The 15606-nt window shown below is 46.6% G+C and overlaps 2 protein-coding genes across 5 annotated transcripts in view; one reads left to right on the top strand and one right to left on the bottom strand.

The window, feature by feature from the left end:
* Positions 1 to 4187, bottom strand: part of ECPAS (Ecm29 proteasome adaptor and scaffold) — a 97654-nt gene extending 93467 nt beyond the window's left edge. Inside the window, exon 1 of one of the 4 annotated variants that reach the window (XM_059411081.1) lies at positions 4090 to 4187. In XM_059411081.1, coding sequence (XP_059267064.1) covers positions 4090 to 4111 — 22 coding nt within the window. In that variant the 5' untranslated portion in view covers positions 4112 to 4187. Of the gene's footprint in view, positions 1 to 3463; positions 3627 to 4089 lie in introns of those variants that run through there. The other 3 variants (XM_059411080.1, XM_059411082.1, XM_059411079.1) reach the window with 3 other exon arrangements.
* A 9783-nt stretch (positions 4188 to 13970) lies between these two features.
* ZNF483 (zinc finger protein 483) overlaps positions 13971 to 15606 on the top strand; it is a 21542-nt gene continuing 19906 nt past the window's right edge. The window contains exon 1 of the mRNA XM_059411078.1: positions 13971 to 14045. The gene's annotated coding sequence lies outside the window, so the exon portion shown is untranslated. The remainder of the gene's footprint in view (positions 14046 to 15606) is intronic.

Genomic DNA, 15606 nt, shown 5'->3' with positions numbered 1-15606 from the left:
CTAAAACCTGGCTGAGTGCACACTGGAGTCTGAGACACCTGGGATCCGATGCCACCACTCACTCACTGTAGGACCCGGGGAACCTAAAATGTCTGTTTTCCATTCCTTAAAACAGCAATAACAATTTTACCTTCCTCTTACAATTACTGTGACAAATAAAAGATTACCTGCAAAACACTTAATGCTAGTTCTAAAATACTGAGGGGAACATTTACAGATGTCTTCAATTTACTTTGAAACGCATCAGAAAAGGATGGATTGAGCACTTAGTGCCACTGAGCTGTACAATTAAAAAATGATTAAGATTATGTTTCATTACATGTGTTTTACCAGTTTTTAATTAAAAATGATTAAAATAAAATTATAAAAGGTGGATTGAAAGATGGACATATACGTGATAAAGCTGGTAACAGAGCAAATGGAGAGCCTAAGTCGTGGGTATATGAATACTCACTTTCAACTTTTCTGTATTTTTGAAGATTTTTACAATAAAATATTAGGGAAAAAACAATGCTGGCATCCAAAAGTCTGCTTTTATTATCACTACTAGTCAAAATAATAGCCAGCAAATATTCAGATTTTTGGCTTTTTTTTTTAATTGTATAAAGCATCATTTTATCAGCCATCTCTCTTTTTATTATGACCATTCTAAAACTAAAAGTAGCTTATTTGAAACTGCTTAACCAGTACTTCATGTACGTGATTTCAAGTTAAATTATTCTAAGGTACCAGCTGCCAAGCACTTAATCTCTTCTGAAGGAACACAGAAACCAAGTCAAGAGATATTTGTGGTCCATGATTGATGACTTGACCAAACAAAACAACGGAAAAGCAAGAATTGGAATTATTTGTTCCTACCTTTTTCAGTAGGTGTTGAAGCTGTTAAGTCCGGAAGTACTACCAGAAGTACTACCAGCACCTTAACAGGTCCCTGTACTGCATAGACACAGTATGTCAGCCACTTTGGAATGATACCCAGTTTGGGGCACCTGGGTGGCTCAAGCTTCTGCATTCGGCCCAGGTCAGGATACTGGGGTCCTGGGATGGAGCCCGGCATCAGGCTCCCTGCTTAGCGAGACTGTTTCTCCCTGTACCACTACCCCTCCCCCCAGCTCATGAGCGCTCACACCATCTCTCTCAAGTAAATAAATAAAATCTTTAAAAAAATAAAGAATGACATCCAATTTTCTTGGGTTTTTTTCCCCTCTCCAAATGGTAATTGAGATTTTAAAGTGTTTAGTGGTACTACAGGACCTCAGATACCACAAGGTACAACAATTTAAATAGACCACCTCAAAGCTACTGCGATGCTACCTTCAAAAATACAGAAAAGAACGTGGTGGGAACATGGAAAAATTGGAACCCTTGCATACTGTTGTTAGGAACATAAAACGGTATAGCCACTGTGGAAAACAGTATCGTGGTCCCTCAAAAAATTGAAAACAGAATTACCTTAGGACCAAACGAGCCCACTTCTGCGTAAACACCCAAATGAACTGGAAGCAGAGTCTCAAAGAGGTATTTGTTCACCCATGTTCACAGCAGCATTACTCACAAGTTATGATGTACAAGCAATCCAAGTACCCATCAACAGATGAATGGATGAGAACATAAATGTAATATATACACACAATGGAATATCATTCAGCCTTTAAAAGGAAGAAAATACGGTCACATGCTAAAACAGATACGAACTTTGAAGACATTAAGCCACATGAAATAAGGCAGTCAGAGAAAGACAAATCATGTATGACTCCACTTATGTGAGATACCCAGGGCAGTCAAAATCAGAGACAGAGAGTAGGATGGTGGTTGCCAGGTGCTGGAGGGACGTGGGGTGGGATAGGGAGGTCAGGTGTAATGGGTATAATGTTCCAGTTCTGCAAGATGAAGAGTTCTGGAAAGGGACAGTGGTGATGGTTGCTCAACAATATGTCCTCAACACCACTGAACTATACACTTAAAAATGGTTATGACGGTAAATTTTATGTGATGTGTATTTTACAATAACAAAAACAAAAACAAAAAAGGGGGAAAAAAAAAATCAGGGAACTGATCTCCCCAGAAGGCCTGGCAGGGGTGCTCCAGCTTGGACCTGACAGAAGAGGAATCAACCCGTTGGCGCTCAAGCCATGTCCATCTCTACACACACCCTGAGAACTTGTCCACTGAGACTCTCCATCCTGCCCAGGGTCACACCAACTGTTCATTTCAGCTTCAAAAGCGACAAACATTACTCCTGCTACCGCAGTTCTCTGTCAAAGCAGCACGGACCTTAATCTCTCTCAACCTGCCTGCTCTTTGAAAACAAGGATAATTCCTACCTACCAGCCTTACAAGGTTGTTACGAGGGCAAGACTGAGATCACGTATATAAAAGGAGCTTTAAACTGCCAAACACCAAAGCAGCAGAAATTACTATGTTTATAACTACTTTCGCATGGAAAGTCAGAAGGGACTATAACAACATAAACTTCACAAAGCTTGCGACACCTCACCCATGTTTCATTCCACTTACAACTCGCATCACCCCTAAATAACACCTTTTTTGTTTTCGCCATAAACGGAAAGGGCAGCACTGAAGAACCAAACAAAAGCTCAGCCTAAGCATTTCGTCTCACCACGCCAACCGCAATCAGAAATCATCTTACGTGTCCTAGGAAAATTCAATTTTTATGGCCCCAGCGTGGGCCTGCGGCGCCCGGGAACTACACTTCCCAGAAAGCATCGAGGTGAACCCGAGCGGCGGGCGGGGCGGCCTGGGATTCAGGGTGACCACCGCTCTCCCCAAACGGGGACCGCCGTCCCCTGAAAAACGACAACGTTTACGGTCGAGTGTGAAAGCGCGGTCGGCCCGCGGTCCCGCCGGCGTCCAGCCCCGCGACCCTCTCCCGGCCCTCCCGTCCTTCCTGCTCCACCTGAGGGTCACCGCCTATCCTTGACCTTTCCGCGGATCCCTAGGGTGTCACAGAGAGGCACCTTCTCCCCCGCCCCCAAAGCTCCATTTCTAGAACTCCCCCAAACAGTTGGGACCCGGGGCCACGGCGGGGTCAGACGGGACGCGCCGACACCGCCCACCACCCTGAGGGCCCCCCCCACCCGCCCGGCCCGTCCGCCGGCCCGAGAGCCGCGGGCAGGGGGCTGGGCTGCCCCCACCCCCGGACCGGGGCGGATCGCTGGCAGAGGTGGCTCCGCCCGGGGCTCCGGTTTCAATTTCGCAACGTGACGGTGCAAACCTGAGGCCTACAAGCGCAGGCGGCGGCGTCCGGCGCCCCGCCCGCCCGCCAGGCCCGAGCGCCCCAGCCCCCCGCACGCCGCGGCCGCCGCCCGCCCACCCAGCCCGGCTCCCGGCGGTCGGCAGCGCGCCCCAGCCCGCCTGCCCGCCCGCCGGGCCCCGGCCGCCGCCCCCGGCCCCGCGCAGCGCCGGCTCTGACTCGCGGCGGCGGGCTGGCGGTGGCACTTACTCAGCTCGTCCTGGGAGGCGGAGGCGGCGGCCGCAGCCATGTTGCGCCAGGGAGGGAAGGAGGGGCCGGAGCGGGAGGGCGCGGACGGGCGGCGCGGGGAGCTCGCCGCTCTCGGTGCGGCAGGGGCCGGGAGCCGCCTCCGGTCGCACGGCGCGGGCCGCGCTGCGCCCACGAGGCCCGCCCGCCGCCGTCGCCGCCGCCTGCGTCCTCCTCGCTGCACGCGTCGCTCTCGCGGTCCCCCGCGAGCTCGCGACTCGGGCGCTCCCACCGCCTCGCGCCTCTGCGGAGCCGCCGCCGGCCGTCGGCCGAGTCCCGGTGCGCCCGGCCCGCAGCGGCGGCTCTGCGGCTCCGCGCCGCGCTCGCCCAACTCACGCCGGTTTTATATTTAGAAAGAGCTGAGCCATCCTCCCAGCGGCCCCCCCGCCGGGCCCCTCGCGCGCCCGCCCGCCCGCGCTCGCTCGCTCGCTCGCGGCTCGTCCTGCCCACCTGCCGCCGCCCGCCCCGAGAGCGCTCCCCGCGCGAACCCGGCACGCGGCGGCCTTCGCGGGCGGCCCGGCCTAGCCGCCCCGCCGCGCCGTATCAGCCTGCGGCGGCCGCGACGCGAAGCGGACGCGCGGGCCTCTGACCTGAGTCGGAGCCGGTCTCCATGCCGGCGATGCTGCGCGCGGCGCCGCGAGGTGGGCGCCCAGGAGCGAGGCGGCGGCGGGCTCCGGCCCGAGGGGCCGCGCGCCGCAGTCCGGGAGGGGCCTGACCGGGGCTGGCCCGCGCTGCCCCCGGCCAGGGAGAACGTCCAGGCGGGGCCCGGGCTCCCTCTGGAGAGGTCTGCGGCTGTCACGTCGGCCGGTCCGGACCTGAAGAAGCACGCCTGTCCAAAGGAAGAGACGTGGACTCGGAAAAGTGGAGCCGGGTTCGGAGTCGGCGGGAGGAAGCCCCGCCCTGCGCCTCCCGCGAACTTCTCGGCCCCGGCGCGTTCAACGCCCCGACCCGGCTCCCTGGGCTCCTTCTCTCACTTAAAGCCCGGGATCAAGTCTAGTTTTCTGATGCTCTCAAACAGGCACTGCCGAGTGAAGGAAAGCCACGGAGTCCTACTAAAACTTAAATGAACCAAGATACTGGAAGTTCAAAGTCAAGCACATAGGCTTATATGAGCTTCTTTTTTAAAAATTTTTATTCTAATAACTACGTTCTTTTTGGTAACCCGAGTGATTTATATCCAGTATGCCAATTTGAACTTCACGGCTTAAGTCTGTCCATGAGGTCGTGGATGTGAAAAACACTTGCAGAATGGAATTCAAATTAAGGGGTTGCATAATGCTGTACTTTTAAGTGACGGCACTGTCAACAACAAATTAGGTACAAGATGAGATGCTTTTTTTTTTCTTTTTTGGTATAAGAGGAAGAAATCAAGACCCTAAATGGATTGAAATTGCATTTACTCCTAAAAGAAATCCATAAAGCCCTAGCTAATGGCTTGAAGAATGAATATATGTCATTCCAGACGTAACTTAGGCAAGTACAAGTCACTTACACGACATTAAAGGCATTTATTTCCTTTATTGCTTCAATATGGAAATTATACATGATCTTTGGGAAATTTTCAAATGATTGGGGATATCATAAAATTAAAAGTGAAAAGCCTTCCATTCTCACCATCCCATTTCCCAGGGAAAAAAGTGTTAACAGATACAGATGAGAGTGCATTCTCTGAGGCCTTGTCTCTGCATATATATACATATACACATATATGTATATATATACATTTATGTATATATATATCTCCCTAAAAGCAACTAGAATGGAGAGAGGCTCATACTTACAATAAAGTTCTGCATCACTGATTTTCCCCCATTAACATTCTTCCCCATTAATTCAAAAAGGTCTACACCACCACTCTTTTTATTAATGACCTCATATCACATTAAGTTCACCAATTCTTTTTCTGAGGACATTTTGGCTCTTTAATTTGATGTCGACACAAAGTCGGTGCCTAACAAAATATCTGCAAAGACTACGTATTCAGAAGTGTATAAAAGTAAAGGTCATCCCCCACCTCCTGCCCACCATCCCCTCTTCTGAACTCCCTGGAAATAATCCTATTAACAATCCTATTAACAATTTGGTGCCTCCAGCCTTTCCTGACTATGAATATATAAAGTAGCTGCACCAAGGATTGGTCTGGGGAAACTGACTTTTCATAGCCTCAAAAAAGATTCTTCTAAAGCCAACACAAAAAAATAAATAAATAAAAGTATAGAATATAAGTGAAAAAATAAAAAAGTTCGTTAGGCAATATTAACTTCCAGACAAGACTAGTTAGCATCTCATAAATTCATCTGACGTAGAAATTTGAGAGTCCACACATGTGCAAATCATGGATATGTGTGTATCTACAGATTTTGTTTTAACAAAAATGGAATCCTACTACACATACGTAACTTTATCTTTTCACCAAGCAATATACACAGGTGTTTTTCCATACGGGTAATGATAATAATAGCTAAAACTGATTGTGCTGGGCAGTGTTTAAAGTGTTCTACATGGTGGAATTCATTTAGTCCTCACAACAATCTTATGAAGTAGGGATTTTTATGACACCAAATCATGAAGGAACAAATCCAAAATGCCACAAACTAGAAACTGGTGGAGAAGGGGTTTGAATCTAGGCAGTGTGGATCACTCTTTACCACCATGATCTGTATGTACATCACTACTTCCTTCCTTTAAATGGCTGCATGAAAAGTACATGACAAAATTTATTTAACCATTCCCCTACTGATGAGCATTTAGGTTGTGGACAATTTTTTCTACTAGTGTAAGCAAATGTTACTGTAAAACATTTCTATACATATATCAACCTAGTCACATATTACATATAGACAGAAATATGTAGAGGCAAAATTGTTAGGTTAAAAAAAGATACCGTGGGCGCCTGAGTGGCTCAGTGGGTTAAGCCTCTGCTTTCAGATCAGGTCGTGATCCCAGGGTCCTGGGATCGAGCTCCGCACCCGGCTTTCTGCTCAGCGGGGAGCCTGCTTCCTCCTCTCTGTCTGCCTCTCTGCCTGCTTGTGATCTCTCTCTCTCTGTCAAATAAAAAAATAAAATCTAAAAAAAAAAAAAAAAGATGCCGTTAACATCTTGTTGTATACAGCAGCTTATACCACTTTACAGCACTGCTATTAATTGCTAGGGTTTAAAGCTCTAAGTTTGTTTATAATTGCTTTTTTTTTTAAAGATTTTATTTATTTATTTGACAGGCAGAGATCACAAGTAGGCAGAGAGGCAGGCAAGAGAGAGAGGAGGAAGCAGGCTCCCTGCTGAGCAGAGAGCCCGATGCAGGGCTTGATCCCAGGACCCTGGGGTCATGACCTGAGCTGAAGGCAGAGGCTTTAACCCCCTGAGCCACCCAGGCGCCCCTATAATTGCTTCTTCCTTCAAACTATTGTAGTTTATTTTCCCTATTTCATAGCTTCATATTCTGGGATGCCTGGCTGGCTCAGTTGGTTAAGCGTCTGCCTTTGGCTCAGGTCAAGATCCTAGGGTCCTGGGAGAGCCCCACATCTCACTCTCTGCTCAGAGGAGAGCCTGCTTCTCCCTCTCGCTCTGCCTGCTGCTCCCCCTGCTTGCGCTCTCTCTCCCTCTGTCAAAGAAATAAATAAAATGTTAAATAAATAAGTAAATAGCTTCTTACTAGACAATTTGGTTTTGAATAGTAGATACTTCCTATCTAGAATTTACCTCGATTTCCAAAAACAAGGCAAGAAGGAACTGTGGACTGGGATGCCCAAGGGCAGAGAAGAGGCCACGGGGAAACCAAAATAATGCATCACAAAATCCAAGAATGAAAAACTTACGTCTTTTACTCTTTCGAAGTCCCCTCTCCCTTCTAGAAGGCCGTAATTACATGAAATGTGTGTACAGTTCTAACAAAGCAATCTTGTTTCCATAGCAAAAGCAAATCTGAAGCAGAATATTAACCCTCTTCTGGGCAGGTACTTGGATGACAGAGGAGCTTATAGACACCCTAAAACGAGGGACGAAGCAGAAAAACTATGAAAAGAAGCTGTGAGAACTCAAAAAGCAAAACCTTCTGGGGTTATTTGTAAAACACAAAAAGCACGACCCACCGCAGAGTCCCTGAAGTCATTTCACTTGAATAGATCTTCGTGGCGATACTCCTGACATTAAGAAACAGTACAGGAATGGCCTGGGCGACTCGTTCCATTAAGCGTCTGCCTTTGGCTCAGGTCACAATCCCAGGATCCTTGGATGAAGCCCTGCGTTGGGCTCCCTACTTAGCAAGGAGTCTGCTTCTCCCTCTGCCCCTGCCCTTCCCCATTTGTGGGCGCTCTCACTCTTCTTTCTCAAATTTAAAAAAAAATTTAAGATTTTATTTGTTAGAGAGAGAGAGACAGCATGAGCAGGGGGAGAGGTAGAGCCAGAGGTACAAACGGACTCCCCAGAATCCCTAAGTAGGGTTCCCCCATGTGGGGCTCGATCCGAGGACCCTGGGATCATGACCTGAGTTTAAGGCAAATGTTTAACTGACTGAGCCACCCAGGCACCCTTCTAATAAGCAATTTAGATGCCTAAAAGGATTCATTCTAAACTAGAAAATCCAACTATCCCAAATAATTCAATTAACCATTCCCAAGGAGCTCCAGACAAGCCAAAATTCTATAGAAATAAGTCTCATACTGTATTCATTTTGGTTGCTGAAGTAGTCAGGGACTGGATCCAGTCTGCCAAAGAGTCCGCAGCTCTCATGATCTTCACCCCTGTTCCCCCGTCAGTTATTAAATAAAAAACATGTTTCACTAAACATAAAACCATGTCAGGACTCAAAACATTCCACTTCTAAAAATCAAACTCAGAAACACCAGTCTCTAAGCACTATATAGAAACCTTCCACTGTTTTACTCACTAATTCCCATGGATTTAGAGTACATTTCGGATTCTTCCCATCGCCTGGAATGTTTCCACTGCTTTCTGGTCTATGTATCCTCTAAGTACCATGTGCTCCATTCTTAGCCTGAACTCCAAGGATGGCAATGAATCCAAGTCCTTCTTTCCTTGGTTTCTATCCTAAAGACAGCACCAATCAATTCCCAACCTTTGGCAAAACCTATCATTCACTTTATTCCCCCCCCCCCAAAGATAAGTGGAAAAAGGCTAAAAGCTGACCTGGTCCAAGACAATACTACACCTTGCATCTTAGAGGATAAGGCAATATTTCCTCTAGGGATAAAATTTATCCCTATATCAGCAGGGATATCTCCCCTAATTCCTTAGACAGTGGTTTCAAAGATTTTTATTTACATTCCTCCCCCCCAAAAAAAAGATGTTTGAAAAACAATGTAATCTATTTACATATTTTTAGATTGGCATCTAAAATTTTCCATTATAAATAACTGAAAGGGAGAAATTTTGACAGCAAATTCTATTGTAAATATTAGCAATTTTGAACAAAAATGGGGGCACCTGGGTGGCACAGCCAGTTAACATCCAGCTCTTGGTTCTGGCTCAGGTTGTGATCTCAAGGTCTTGAAATCAAACTCCGGAGTCAGGTTCTGTGCTCAATGTGGAGTCTGCTTGAGATTTTCTCTCCCTCTCCCTTCACCCCTCCAGCTCATGCTTGTTCTCTCTCTCTCTCTCTCTCTCTCTCTCTCTCTCAAATAAATAAATCTTTAAAAAATAACAATAAAATAAAACTCTCTGTTACTTCTTTAAACTATATACATAGCACTAAATTCTATCCCTGAAACTAATAATACAGTATATGTTAACGAAATTGAATTTTTTAATTTTATAAAAGATTTTATTTATTTATTTGACAGACAGAGATCTCAAGTAGGTGGAGAGGCAGGCAGTGGGGAGGGGGGGAAGCAGGCTCCCTGCTTAGCAGAGCCTGATGCGGGGCTCGATCCCAGCACCCTGGGATCGCAACCTGAGCTGAAAGCAGAGGCTTTAACCAACTGAGCCACCCAGGCGCCCCTTGAATTTATTTTTTAAAGATTTTATTTATTTATTTATTTGACAGAGAGAATACAAGCAGGGGGAACAACAGGAAGAGGGGGAGGGAGAAGTAGGCTCCTTCACAGCAGAGAGCCCAATGTGGGACCATCCCAGGACCCTGGGATCATGACCAGAACCAAAGGCAGCTGCTTAACTGACTGAGCCACTCAGGCACCTCAAAGAATTTAATTTTCAAAACTTAGTACATATGTATGTATTTTTTAAATTTAGCTACAATTGACATATGGCATTATATTCCTTCTAGATATACAACCAATATATGTATATATTACTAAATGATCACGACAGTAAGCTTAGTTAACATCCACCACCACCCATAAAGGTTTTCTTGCGATGAATTTTAAGATCTACTCTTTTAGCAACTTTCAAACCATAAGATTTCGTTAATTGTAGTCACCATGCTGTACATTATATCCCTAGGACATTATTAACTTGTAACTGGAAGTTTGTACCTCTTGATCATCTTCACCCATTTTGCACACCTCCCATATTATACCATATTTAGAAGCTTTTCAAGACAGCTTAGCCTCTCTGACATCTCTCAAACATCAAACATTTCTTGCAACTCCCTCCTCTCTTGTCAACCCTGACTCATTATTCTTCTACCTTATTTTTTAAAGATTTTATTTATTTATTGGAGAGAGAGGGTGTGTACACATGATCACGAGCAGGGGGAGGATCAAAGGGACAGGGAGACTCCTTACTTGAGCCCAAGAGTCAAAGTCGGGCTCCATCCCAGCACTCCCACCCCCTAGAGATCAAGACTGGAGCCAAAGTCGGACACTTCACTGACAGCCACTCAGGCACACCTTGTCTACCTTTCTAAAGGTTGCCTGATACCCTCATCATTTCCCCTGCCTATATCTTTATGTTCCTTATCAGCAAACCCTTCCTGTGAAGCACTTACTAATATATAGTTAAGGCATTGTGGGCCAGAGTTTCTGTAACAACTACTCAACTCTGGCATTATAAAATGAGAGCAGTCATGAATACTACAGAAACAAAGGAGCATGGTCATGTTCCAATAAAACTTTATTTAAAAAAACAGTGGGGTGATTCAGACTAAAGACCATAGTTTGCTGATCTCTGATCTAGAAGCTTCCTGAGACAGGGAGACTAGGAGACGATCACTGGGGACCTGTATGTCTAAACATTTCTGTAATCTCCAACTGAAATACCCAGGATGAGCAGGATAGAATTCCAGGTTGGAAATAACCACTCCTCATCATTTTGAAGGTATTTCTCAATTTCTTCTACCTTCCCCAGTGCCTTGTTTCCTTTAGCTCGGTTGGATCCACTAGCCTCCAGAGGTAGGGTTTTGCCTTGAGATTTTATTCACACTCACTGAACTATTTTACTTCATTAGTAACATTTTTTCATTTCTAAAAAATAAACTCCATTTGAAGAAATTGACCACGATGTTTTCCAATTTCCTGTACCCAAGGAATACTTTTTCTTAGAATTTGGTACCAGGAAAATGAATCTCAGGGAAACACTTATGCTGTCTTTTATGAGACAATAGGCACTAAGTAATCCATTGTGATTCATTTTTCATCTTGACTATTAGTGTCCAATTGCATTAAACTCTCATACCATATTCAATTCATTTGTATCCTCAGATGTTTAATAAAAGTGAATAAATGTGAGGGAACAGACAATAGCTATTTTGTTAGCTATTTCGGCACTCCAGACTGAAGGGAAAGAAACAGATTTTCTTTTAAATGGAAGGACAGCAACATCACACTGTATAATAATACATATCTAGATGGGAAATAGATCAGTGCAGCCATCTTTACGAAATATAACCTGCCATTTGGTGCATTTGTTCTCACCCATCAGTATTTGCAATAAATCACCCAAATCCTACCCCTACCATGTCCTGGATCTTTTTTACTTTGTCACCATTTAGACCACCATCACCGTCCCACCTGGATGATTGCACAACATCCTAACAAAACTAGTCTTTTTTGCCTCCATTTTTCTCTCTCCAATCTTTTCTCCATCCCAAAGCCACAACAAATAAAAAAAAAAAAAAAAAAAAAGCCACTTATTTGATTAAGTATTCCTTACCATGCTTGCTCTGAGTAGAGATCCCACCACATTGCTTACAAGTGAAACTAATTGATCTGTGGTTTTTTCTTCCTTTACTGATGTGCAATCCACAGTTCTTTACCCCGATGGTTGAATTTAATCAAATGTTACAGTTTGGTCACAGTTCCAAGAAGGAGTCATTTTTTTTTCTTGGAAATTTACTCATATGTAGCATGTCACTTACTTACAGAATATTTCAACTAGTGTAGTGTTGTCCAAGGTTCACCCACAATGAGTTGTGGAGAGGAAGGTCCTAAAATTTGTATTCAAATGAAGAATGCCCCATGATTCTAAGGTGCATACAGTATGAGAGCCACTAGAGTTTCTCTAACTTGCCCAGTTAAACTTAAGAGCCAATTTTATTTCATGTCCCTCTGCTTTCTCCAGCTTCTCCTTGATGTCCGATTTTCAGCTTGACAAGAAGAGGCGGGTAGAGGGGCGCCTGGGTGGCTCAGTGGGTTAAGCCGCTGCCTTCGGCTCAGGTCATGATCTCAGGGTCCTGGGATCGAGTCCTGCGTCGGGGCTCTCTGCTCAGCAGGGAGCCTGCTTCCTCCCCTCTCTCTCTGCCTGCCTCTCTGCCTACTTGTGATCTCTCTCTGTCAAATAAATAAATAAAAATCTTTAAAAAAAAAAAAGAGGTGGGTAGAGGAGAAGAATATGTACTCAGACCTGGGACTGGGATAGCTTCTTCTTTTTTTTTTTTTTTAACATTTTATTTATTTATTTGACAGAGAGAGATCACAAGTAGGCATAGAGGCAGGCAGAGAGAGAGAGGAGGAAGCAGGCTCCCCGCTGAGCAGAGAGCCCGACGGGGCACTCGATCCCAGGACCCTGAGATCATGACCTGAGCGGAAAGAGCGGCCCAACCCACTGAGCCACCCAGGTGCCCGGGATAGCTTCTTTTTGACTGTGAGAGTTTCTTCAGCTTGGCTTGCTGCCTATGAGACGAACCCAGTGGTTCATTTAGTTGAGTTTGCTCTGTCTTTTTAAAGACTCGGGGTCTTTCAAGCTAGAATGTTTTTCTCTCCCAACTCCACCCCTCCAAAAGTCATCTTGTTATTAGAACCTTCCAAACAATCCTTCTGCAGTCCCCTAGCCCTTTCTGCTATGCCCCCAGGAATTCAGGCAAGTGCCCATTCATAAATTCAACAAATCTACTGAACCCTACTATGCACCAGGTACTGCTATGAGGCTTGGAGATTGTGTCTCATGGAACAAACCAGATAAAAATCCTTACTCTTGTGGAATTGATATTCTAGTGAAAAAGAGAGACAATAAAACAAAACAAGACAGACAATAGGAAACAAATAAGAAAATTGTGTGTTAGAAGAAGAAACGGGAGTGGGGAGGGGTGGCGTTCCAATTTTAGCAGTGTGGTGGAAGAGCTTCATTGAGAAGGTATTAAGGGGTGGAAGAGTGAGCCATAGGGCTACCTACTGGAGAAGCACGCAGCCAGAAATGCCAGGCAGGTTGGAAGAAGAGGGAGATCAAGGAGACCTTTGTGACTGGAGCAGGGAATTCTATGAAGAGATCAAGGAGGTCATGGGTGATCAGATTCTTTTTTTTTTTTTTTTAAAGATTTTATTTATTTATTTGACAGAGAGAAATCACAAGTAGATGGAGAGGCAGGCAGAGAGAGGGAGGGAAGCAGGCTCTCCGCTGAGCAGAGAGCCCGATGCGGGACTCGATCCCAGGACTCTGAGATCATGACCTGAGCCGAAGGCAGCGGCTTAACCCACTGAGCCACCCAGGCGCCCGGGTGATCAGATTCTATCAAGCTTTTTAAGCCACTAAAATTTGGGTTTTCACTCTGAGTGGAATGAGAAGCCTTTGCAGGATTTTAAGCAGAGAAGGGGCATACTCTGTTTCACGTTTTTAACCATCTCTCTGGCTGTAGTGTAAAGAATTGACAAGATCAGAAAAGTGCGTTCAATAGGCTATTGCAATAATCCAGGGGAGGCATGATGGTGTTTTGCAGCATGGTGGCAGGTGTGAAAATCATAAAATTAGTATTCGTTTAAATGCAACTTGCGGCATTGACTATGGCTTACATTGAATGCATCACTAATCTGCTTCTGCAGTGGGTTTTCCCTGCCTGGATTTCAGGGAAAGGTAAAGAGAGGAAGGAGGAGGGATGGTTTGACGTTACCAAGGAGACCGAGCATCATGAATCTGAAAACCTGAGATGGTTCCAGGCCTTTAGGCCTCTGGCGCAGCAGTAATTCTGTGGCCGAGCCCACCAGTCGTTTCCCAATGACCATGCGCAACAGGCCAGGTGGGAGCCTATGGAAAACACAGGACTTTCGCAAAGCGGGACAAACGCATTCCGGGAATCGTAGTTCTGCGCCTTTACGCAGGCGCAGTGGCCCCTCGCCGGCTTGCGCGCGCAGGTCCTGCAGGACCAGTTTCTAGAAGCTCATTGCGGTGGTGTTGGTCCTGACTGCGAGTGCTGATGCAGGTAGCGGTTGTCCCGGGCCCCTGATTTCCCGGCCGCGGCCAGCTCGCCGGCTCCGAGGATGCACCCGGGGCGGGGTGGGTGGAGCGTGGGTGGGGAGCCGAGCGACCTCTCCGTGCACTCCCGATGCCGCAGCTTCGGGGGGGACGTGGGCACTGTCCTGAATGACGGAGCTTTTCTCCATCCCTTCCCTGCACCTACGGTCCTAAAACTTGGGTACGCTGACATTTTGGGCGGGAAAATTCCTTGATGTGTGTGCGTAGGGAAGGGGGCCATGCGGTGACTGCAGGCTTTTTAGCAGCATCCCTGGCTGTACCCGCTAGGTAGGTATCAGTAGCGCTCCTCCTTTCCAGTGGTGATGACCAAAATGTCTTCAGCGCCCTCCTCCCTTTGAGAACTTCTTTCTGCCTGCGCCACGTTTTCGCGGAGCCTCTGTTGTAGGCCCCCTGGAGACCGAGACGAGTGTCTTCGTCACCGCACAGCCCCAGGTGCGGTGCAGCGCGGTGCAGGTACTCGGTTGGCGCTTAATATTTGGCGGGGGAGTAAGTGACGTCATGCATACGTGTGTGCCGGGCTGTGCTCGGAGGTGGGTATTGACTGGTGTAATGGTTGCAACAGGGGGAGAGAGCGCTTCCACCTGCCGCATTGTAGCGCATTTTGCTCAGGCTGAATTGTCATTTCCTGGGGGTTATCTGAGGGTGGGGACCCTGCCTGATCTGTCCACGCGTGTCCCCGTAGTGTCCTGATAGCCAGTTATTTGCAGAATGAAAGAACGCATGTAATGCAGGATGGGCTCAGTGCAGAAGAGCACTTGGGGATTAGAGGAGGCTTTGTGCAAGAGGTGACTGTTGGAAGGAGTCAAGTTTTAACGGATGAGTGAAAGTTTGGTACGAGAGGGAAAGAAGGCAGCTTCCAAGGAAAGGGAATGGCTGGGTGCAAAGGATGGTGGGTGTGTGGAAACGGGGACATTGTTCTTTCTGGGCGCAGCGTCCATCGGGCAGCTAGAGCTCAAGAGGTGAGGTCTTCAGGGCAGGGTGTCTGATCTTCGTCGGGGGCCTCTGCATTTGAATTTTACCTTGGGACGGATGAGGGGTGATAGGACCCAGGCTTGCATATTAGAAGGCATCCATAGGCTATAGTGTGGTACTGGATTGAAGAAAGCTGTGTATGGGTAGTTTAAGTAGGATAGAATGGAGAGGCCCTTAGGAAATAAAACTGCCAGAATTTGGTTATTGGTTTTGTGAGAAATTTGAGAGGTGAATAGGAAATCAGGCTTGTGAGTTGAGCGCCTGGTGGGAAAATGGGAGGCCGTTCACCACAGCAGTTCAGGAGATGTTGAGTAAATTTGTGACTGGATTCTCTTGTAGCAGTGAGCCTTTTCTCATGTGTTTTGCTTATGAGGAGTGTTTAGTCTGAAGAAATTGTTTTCTTGGAGGGTATCTTTTTTTTTTTTTTTAAGATTTTATTTATTCTTTTGACAGAGATCACAAGTAGGTAGAGAGGCAGACAGAGAGAGAGGAAGGGAAGCAGGCTCCCTGCTGAGCAGAGCCACCCCCCCCCCCCC

This window comes from Mustela nigripes, chromosome 9, assembly GCF_022355385.1.
Source record: "Mustela nigripes isolate SB6536 chromosome 9, MUSNIG.SB6536, whole genome shotgun sequence".
Lineage (NCBI taxonomy): Eukaryota > Metazoa > Chordata > Mammalia > Carnivora > Mustelidae > Mustela > Mustela nigripes.
The sequence above is the reverse complement of the archived record's forward strand: the minus strand, read 5'-3'. Positions and strand labels throughout refer to the sequence as shown.